This window comes from Jatropha curcas, chromosome 11 (assembly GCF_041381405.1).
Source record: "Jatropha curcas cultivar XTBG-Jc1 chromosome 11, XTBG_Jcur_1.0, whole genome shotgun sequence".
NCBI lineage: Eukaryota > Viridiplantae > Streptophyta > Magnoliopsida > Malpighiales > Euphorbiaceae > Jatropha > Jatropha curcas.
The window spans coordinates 17,598,654-17,607,670 of record NC_143161.1 but is presented as its reverse complement, the minus strand read 5'-3'; the positions used below and the strand labels follow the sequence as shown (position 1 = coordinate 17,607,670).

The 9,017-nt window shown below is 45.6% G+C and overlaps 1 protein-coding gene across 1 annotated transcript; it reads right to left on the bottom strand.

The window, feature by feature from the left end:
* Positions 1-5,496: 5,496 nt before the first annotated feature.
* LOC149492663 (uncharacterized) lies at positions 5,497-7,694 on the bottom strand. The gene is made up of 5 exons (XM_089715905.1): positions 7,572-7,694; positions 6,858-7,247; positions 6,589-6,762; positions 5,851-6,513; positions 5,497-5,502 (listed from the first exon to the last, which is right to left on the bottom strand). Exons 1-5 carry the CDS (start codon positions 7,692-7,694, stop codon positions 5,497-5,499), a joined length of 1,356 nt encoding a protein of 451 aa, XP_089572031.1.
* Between the last annotated feature and the right edge of the window lie 1,323 nt (positions 7,695-9,017).

Here is a 9,017-nt window from a genome sequence, read left to right as displayed (position 1 = left end):
ATAGTGGTGCACAAGATTCCAGTATATCCAGAGACTAAGCCAGTAAAACAGAAGCTAAGAAGGCTGAAAACAGAATGGTCCTTGAAAATCAAGGAGGAAGTTGCCAAGCAGCTGGAGAACAAGTTCATAGAACCTATCGCCTACCCGACATGGTTAGCAAATATCGTGCCGGTGCCAAAGAAGGATGGAAAAGTGCGAATGTGTGTGGACTACCGGGATTTGAATAAAGCATGTCCGAAGGACGATTTTCCTCTGCCGCACATCGACTTGTTAGTGGATCGAATGGCTGGACACGAGATGGTCTCCTTGACTGATCTTGCTGTCGGTTATAATCAAATAATGATGCATGAGCCAGACAAAGAGAAAACGGCGTTCACCATGGAATGGGGAACTTACTGCTATAGGGTCATGCCTTTTGGGCTCAAAAATGCTGGGGCAACCTATCAACGAATGGTGACGACCATCTTCCATGACATGATTCACAAAGAAGTAGAAGTATATGTGGACGATATGGTTGTCAAATCAAAAATAGCTGAAGAACATACGACAGCGCTTGAGAAGTTCTTCCTTAGACTTTGAAAGTACAATTTAAAGCTCAATCCAGCAAAATGTCTGTTTGGAGCTACATCCGGAGTATTTCTGGGGCACATGGTTAGTCGGAAGGGCATAGAGATTGATCCTTCGAAAGCTAGAGCTATTCTGGAAATGCCAGCACCAAGGACCGAAAAAGAAGTCCGAGGTTTCCTAGGAAGGCTACAGTACATCAGCCGGTTCATCAATCAGTTGGCCGATACTTGTGGTCCGATTTTCAAACTACTTAGGAAAGGAGTAGCAGTCAAATGGAATAAGGATTGTCAGGCGGCTTTCGACCAAGTCAAGCGATACCTGCTATCCCCGCCTGTTTTACAACCACCAAGGCTAGGAAAGCCTTTGCTACTGTATCTGTCTGTGACAGAAGAAGCAATGGGTGCCATATTAGCTTAACAAGTAGAAGATACAAGGATAGAAAATGCCGTGTATTACCTCAGCAAGAGGATGCTGGAATATGAGTTGAAATACAACAAGATAGAGAAGTTGTGTCTGGCTCTAGTCTGGGCCTGTACCAAGCTGCAACACTACCTCTCGTCTTACACTACACACGTAATCTCTGAATCGAACCCCTTGAAATTCCTTATGGAAAGGCCGGTTCTTGACTGTAAGATGGCAAAGTGGGTGTCAGTGCTCGCAGCCTACGATTTAAAATTTGTACAACGGAAGGCAGTGAAAGGCGGAGCCTTGGCTGATCAATTAGCAGAATTGCCGGTCGAGGACCAAATGCCGGAAGTAGAATTTCCTGATGAAGACTTGTTGAGCTTGGAAGGTGAGGTCTGGGAGATGTACTTCGATGGAGCTTCAAACTACCATGGAAATGGGATTGGAGTCGTATTCAAAACTCCTTGTGGAGAATACGTCCCAATCGCAGTCAAACTAGATTTCGACTGTACCAACAACGAAGCCGAGTATGAAGCTTGCATCAAGGGGTTAGAAGCGGCCCTGGAAAAAGAAATAAAAATCCTTAGGGTTTTCGGAGATTCCAACCTGATAGTCTCTCAAGCTCTAAGGAAATGGAAAATTAAGGAAGAGCGATTGGTTCCTTACCTACGACGCTTGGACGAGTTAGCTCAACAGTTTGAGGAACTATCTTTCCACTACCTGCCACACGCCAAAAATCAGTTTGCAGATGCTCTGGCTACTTTGGCCTCCATGGTTAATGTAGGGGGAGATCAAATCATCCGACCTCTGACGGTTCGGCTGCAGAAACAGCCAGCGCATGTCATGAATCTAGTCGATGACAAGCCGTGGTTTTGGGATATACAGAATTATCTCCAGAATGAAGCTTACCTGGAGAGGTCCAACAAGACTGATCAACGGACATTGAGACAGTTAGCATCTGGATATTTCCTTACTGGGGGAGTTCTGTATAAAAGGAGTTGGAATGGCCTGCACCTAAGGTGTGTTGATGAAGGAGAAGCTCAAAGCATCATGAATTCCTTACACAATGGGGGGTCTGGTCCGCACATGCACGGGATAGCTTTGGCTCGGAAAATTATGAACCTGGGTTATTACTGGTCGACCATAAATGCAGATTGCGTGAGGCACGCGCGAAAGTGCCACGAATGTCAGGTTTTTGCTAAGCTACAAAGACAGCCTCCGGTCAGTCTAAATCCCATTACTTCACCATGGCCTTTCGCAACTTGGGGCATAGACGTGATCGGAAAGATCCATCCAAAGGCTTCCAATGGCCATCAATTCATTCTGGTTGCTGTTGATTATTTTACTAAGTGGATTGAGGCAGCTTCTTATTCCGTTTTGAATGCCAAGAAGGCAGCACAGTTCGTTCGTACCAACATCCTTTGTCGGTATGGAACACCATTCGAGATCATCACGGATAACGGATCTCACTTTCAAAGTGAATTTTCGGACCTACTGAAATAAAAGAAGATTCAGCATCACAAGTCTTCACCCTACCGCCCACAGACGAATGGGGCCGTAGAAGCTGCAAACAAGGCTATAAAGGTCATTTTGCAGAAGACAGTTCAAAAGCATAGAGCTTGGCACGAACAATTGCCAAATGCCTTGTGGGGATACAGGACTTCAATCAGGACACCTACTGGGGCAACCCCGTATTCTTTAGTATATGGCATGGAAGCAGTGTTGCCTATTGAGCTGGAAGTTCGGTCGGCAAGAATTATCCAGGAAAGCCAGATCAGCGAAGCAGATTGGGCCGAGAATTATCATTCGCAACTCTTGGGTATGGATGAAAAGCGATTGCGAGCAATCCACCAAACTCAAGTGTATCAAAGAAGAATGGCGCGGCATTTCAATAAGAAGGTCAAAGACCGGAAGTTGGAAGAGGGTTGTTTGGTTTTGAAAGAAATTAGACAGCCTAATCGTAGACCCACGTGGGAAGTTTCGTCCTCATTGGGCTGGACCCTATGTGTTAAAGAAAATTTTGTCAGGCGGAGCCGTTATTTTGACTGATTTGGATGGCTTGGAATTTGCTAATCCATGTAATTTAGATCAGTTAAAAAGATATTTTGTGTGATTGTAATGTAAGATGAACTACATTAGACCTGATTCTCTTTGGAAAAAAGAAATTATATATCAGAGATATGTAGGCAGCCCTCTTTGGGCGCGGTCTAAACATTTCATAATTTCATTCTTCTTTGCCAAATAAAAAAAAAAAAAGAAAAAAAAACCCGCTAAGTCGAAAACCCATAAAAAGGCGGCTTAGGCAAAAGTCGGGGCCCGTTAAGCTGAAAACCCAAAAAGGGCGGCTTAGACAAAAATGGGTAAGCTCGCTAAGTTGAAAACCCGAAAAGGGCAGCTTAGGCAAAAATTAGAGCTTGAAAGAAATAAAATTGGAAAATGCTTGGAAAGATAAATAATTTTCTCAATTCAAGCTAAAAAGTCGAATCTCATTCCAAATAGCAGTTCAAATCAAGCAGAAAAGAAAGTGTAAAGCATACATCCAAAGATAAATCCAAAGTCCCAAAACGAAAGGCAAAACAAGAAAAAGATCACAAAAGTTCATATGAGTCTAGGTATCCTGTCGCCTCCGCGGAGCGGCATCCTCTGAGTCTTCTACTGAACTCTGCCCAGCCTTGCCTGTCCGAGGGGCCAGCACAATCTCCTCACCTGTCCCAAACTCCTCTTCAACATCAGCCTGAACCCAACCTTCAAGAACACTCAGCAGTGCAGTCCTCCTTAGGTCTTTCAATTGGCCAGACAGCGGCAATGAACCAGGCCCGGTACTCGGGAGAAGTCTGAACACTGGTGGGATCGGGTAAAGGTCTCACCATGTGGTGATCTCTAACCCAAGCTTTAAGGACAGCTCGGGTAACACCAGCAGTAATGGCAGCATCAGGTCGAAAGAATATCATCCATAATGGGGACAGTCTGATCTATCCCCATCTGCCTCAAAATGCGCGAAGCGCAGTACCAAGTGCAGTGGGTAAGGCCTAGGAGGTAAACCCGAGAATGGCGGAAGCTGACCTGAATAAAGCGGCTGATATTATACCAAGGGATGAACCACAGTATCTCATTTGGACCTAATTCAACCAGCCACGAAGTCCATGTCTCAATAGAAGGGTGCTGAGATCAAGATTTTTCGCATGCGATATTGGGAAGGATTGTAAGGAAGGGAGGTAGGAGCAGCCACCACTTGAAGATGATCCCTCAACCAAACCTGAGTAATAGATCTTTTCTATTACAAAGAAACAAATTAAAAAAGAAGAAGAAGAATGAGGTAGGATAATAGAAAAAATACCTGGAGAATGACGGGGGAAACAGTCCAATCATCGAACCCTAAAGCGGCTCTGTCAAGGCTTCTAATGGTCTCTGCCAGCACGACACCGCCAATACAACCCATATCCTCCATTTGCCAAACCATGGGACAAAGCCGCAAGTCTCCAAAACCTGGGTCCCGGTTGAATAAGAAACCAGCCAATAAGCAAAAAACCAGGGCCCGCATCCTCAGCCTCATCCGGTCAGGGTCGTCCAAGCAAGTTTCTGAAAATTATCAATCAGGGGCAGCAGAATCGCCTTCTGATCATCCACAATCATAGCCTTAGCCTGTTGCCGGCTAAACCGAAATAAGTTCTCAAATGACTTAACATACCCAACTTTCACCTCGTGCCTAACCAAGGGAAGCATTGGGATCACACCCTATAATCGCACAAAATTCCTCAAAAAGAGGGCACATTTCCTCCATCATAGCCCCAAACCGAAAAACGTGAGCCTCAGGATCCCAAAATCTAATACAGGCTCGCAAAAGGTCCCAGTCAACTACTACGCCCCTAAGAGTGATAACGGGAGAAATTCCGTACCTCCCCAAATTGATCTTTTCAATTTTGGAGAGACTCCTGGTCCAGCTATGCATGCTATGATTGTAAAAGGGATTCATGTTTCTTATTTATTTATCTATCCTGCTTTATTAATTAAAAAAATAAATAATAAATATAATAATAAATTAAAAAAAAAAGAGGGGAGAGAGAAAACTGACCAGAATAGCTGTTTAGGCACAGAGTTCGAGGTTAGAATGGGGAAAAGGCTGAAAACAGCCTTTTTTATTTAGAAAGTCGCGCCCAAGGGCGGCTGCCCGCGCCCTCTAGGGCGGGTATGCCCACCTGGAGGGCGAGCACGCCCGCTCGGTTAGGGTGGGCATGCCCGCCGGAATGGGCGGGCACGCCCGCCTAGCCCAGGCGGGCGTGCCCGCCCAGCCCAGGCGGGCATGCCCGCCCACGCGGGGCGGGCACGCCCGCCCAGCCCAGGTGGGTATGCCCGCCCACGCAGGGCGGGCACGTCCGCCCAGCCCAGGCGGGCATGCCCGCCCAGACAGGGCAGGGCACACCCAGCCATCCCAGGCGGGTGTCCAAAAAAAAAAAAAAAAAAAAAAAAAAAAAGAGGGGAGGTAAATTTTTTTTTTTAAAAAAAAAATTGGATTTTCTCTTCTGTTCAAATCTAATAAATGTGCATACTTTCAGTATTAATCAAATGCAGGTACAAATAAGTTAAGTACAGAAACACAGGCCAAGATTCGGTACAGGAAAATAAAGAGGAAAGAAAATAAAGGAAAGCAAGGAAGTCCAACAGCTATCAGCGGCGAGACCTCCTCCTCCTCCGGTCGTCAAAGGCCTGCAGTGTCCAAGCTGAAGTTAGTTCCTCCTGCATCCCAAGGATTAGCTCCATCATCTGACTGATCAAGCCGTCAGGCACCTGGAAGTCACACAAAAAATATATATATATATAAGTCAATATGCATACAAATCTCTTATAAATCCTTTTTATGAGAGATTTATCAGTCATTACCTCATTAATGTCATCAGGAGGAAGAGCCAGGCGATTCACGCGCTCCAGGGACACCTCTCGAAGAGATGAAGTACCCTCAGGAGTGTAATAGGAAATGCTGTATGGAAGGTGCAAATTGGCCAAGCCCGGATGGACTGGCCTGGTAGCCTCTGAAATAGCCTGGGGAATCCTGAAGGCACTAGCCGCATGGCTGGGGCCAGCTCGAGACGGACCCTCCACCGGAGTAGAAGAAGAAGGATGGGACGTAGGCCTCCTTCTTGGAGTCCTGGCCGAGGAGCCTGAAGCCCGAGAGGAACGGGTGCCGAGCGGCTGGAAAGGGGTCGACCTCGGGAGATTGTCAAGCCTAGAGCCGATGGGCCGCATCAGAAACACCTGGCAGAATTCGTCATAATCTCCACCCCGGATCAATTCCATATGTGGGATACCTTCAGTATGGGCATCTGTAAGAACCATCTGTTTGCCCGCTCGCATGTCCTCAGGAGGAGGAAGAGGAACGGAGCGGCAGCCCCTAACCTGGAAGTGCACTCGCTCGCCCAGGTAATAACGTCTCAGAACGGGATGTGATAAGACAAACCACCGTCGAGACAGAGCCTCTGATCGCCTGAAATGGGGATCAGCCTCAGTCCAACGTTGGAGTCGGGTATTCATCGCCCCTACCTCAGCCTGTGTAAGGGAAGCAAATGTGTCAATAAATCTTTTATTTTTTTGCACGACCAAGGGAAATTAAGAGGGCCTCGCCTGCTCTATGGTACAAGTATCGAAGAAGCTCCGCAAATCCCCTAAAGATTTCTGGCGTAGAACAGACTGGTGATTAGCTCGGTACCATCTCCAAGCCAAAGGTACCAACCCTAGCCCAAGATCAGTATGAGTCAGCTCTGGGCGGAGGTAGGGAAAATACTCAAAAGCCCAAGTCTGCAAAAAACGAAGGAATGGATCAGTAATAAAAAAAAGGGGAGGAAAAGAAAGGGAAAAGACAGCACAGAATGAGGATATGCTCTTTACATTACCTCCCAGAAATAGTAGGTCCCGCTGAGCTTACAGTGGCCTCGACTCAGATCGCACATATCATCATACATGCGGCTCAGAATAGCACCGGCCCAGTCGTACTCAGTAAGATGGGCCAAGTCCTCCAAACTCTTCAGAATAGAGGGATTAAACTTCTCTTTTCTGTTAGACCAGAAAGATGACGCAAACAACAGCAACAGAGTGAATCTAGCTACCTGAGTAGCCGTTAGCTCTCCCTGTCTATGTCTGGCATAAATGTCAGGGGCCTGGAGAGATAACCAGTGCCTCGAAACACTCAGATCGGGAGTAGAATAGCTAGGCCTAATAATCCGGGGAAGGTCAATCCCAATCAGCTCCGTCATTCGGTCGGGGGTGACCGCAGTAATCCCCTCCTAGTATGCATACTAATAAAAATAGTAAGCACAAACAGAAATCACAATTTGGCCTAAGGCCCGAAAAATCACAATTTGGCCTAAGGCCCAGAAGTCACAATTTGGCCTAAGGCCCAGAAGTCACAATTTGGCCTAAGGCCCGAAAAATCACAATTTGGCCTAAGGCCCGAAAAATCACAATTTGGCCTAAGGCCCAAAAATCACAATTTGGCCTAAGGCCCAGGAATCACAGTTTGGCCTAAGGCCCAAAAAAAAATTATTTTTCGGCCTAAGGCCCAAGATCACAATTTGGCCTAAAATAATATGCCAACAAAGCAAGCGTACCTGGGCAAAGACGCCGGTCATAGAAGCGTGAGTATCAGCATCCGCCATGAGATCGACATCACTAAAAGACATCTCCAGAGACTCCAGCAGATCCTCGTCGCTACCATAATCGGAGAAAGCCATGATGAGAGATTTGGGAGAATTTGAGAGAGAGCCTTAGAGTAAGAGGATGAAAATGAGTGAAAAATGAAAGTTTAAGCTATTTATAGAAGAAAAAAAGGAGCCAAAAGGCGGGTCTTCTGGACGCGTCTATTTTTTCGCCTACAAAATTTGTGTTTCATACAACCACCGACTCCCATAAATCATTTTATGGTCGCCGGTGGGGGGCAGCTGTGAATACTCAAATTTTGAGGCTCAAAGAGCCACTTTTTCCGGACTGCAAACAGTCCGGTCAGACCGAAGGTCATTCAAAAAGTTCGCCGGAAGTGTGCCAATATGGTACTTGAAATGTCCGAAAAAATTACGAGGATCATGGAACTGGTCTCGGAATATTTTTTGGAGGTCCGGAACTCCCGGAAAAGCCTCCGAAATGAAATTAAGAAAAAGAAAGAAGGCACACATGCCCGCCCAGCATGGGCGGGCACGACCGCCCAACATGGGCGGGCATACCCGCCCAGCCCAGGCGGACACGCCCGCCCAGCCCAGGCGGGCACGCCCGCCCTTGAAGGCGGGCAGGGGCGCCTGGGGTCACTTTTTTCCTATAAAAGACGGCTCTGGGGCTCCGTTTTGAGACACTCAGTCTGTGTTGACGGACGCTCCTTCTCCCTACGCTCTTTGCGATTCTTTACTGCTTTCTTGCATTTTTTAATTTTAGTTTTGTTTTATTGTTGTGATACTTGGTCACTTAAAATTAAATTAAAATTAATTCCCTTAACGAGGAGCTTAACCTGGAGTTAAGAAGCGGTCGACGATTAAATCAGGTACGTAAACAAAACTCTGCCTATTTAATTTTAGCACTTCATGCATGCTTCTCTTCTACTCCTTTTAATTCTACAACTGCATAAATGCATTCATGTCATCATATAGGCAAGTAAATTGCCTCAATTAAAGTATGATTAAGCTAAATGCCCGGTTAATTAATAATCGTGGTATTAAAGCCTAAATTCGACAATATTGGCTTAAAATATCTAGTCTATCAATGGCTATGGTATGATTGCCTTTATTTCGAACAATTTTCGGCTTAAGTCCAGTTCATCAATAATTGTGACTAAGTAGCCTAAATTATTCACGTTCTTTTGGCATTAAATTGCCTACATTGCAGTTTGATTAATTACTTTTGGTAAACAAATTGCCAATAAGTAAGATCAGTTATTTTTTAGCAATAAAACGCTTAAATCAAAGTTTTGGCAAAATGCCTTAAAACTAAATCAATCTTTTTGGCTTTAAAGCCTTAAATCATTCAATTTTGACGACAGTCGCCTAAATAAATCATCAATCAATTTTGGC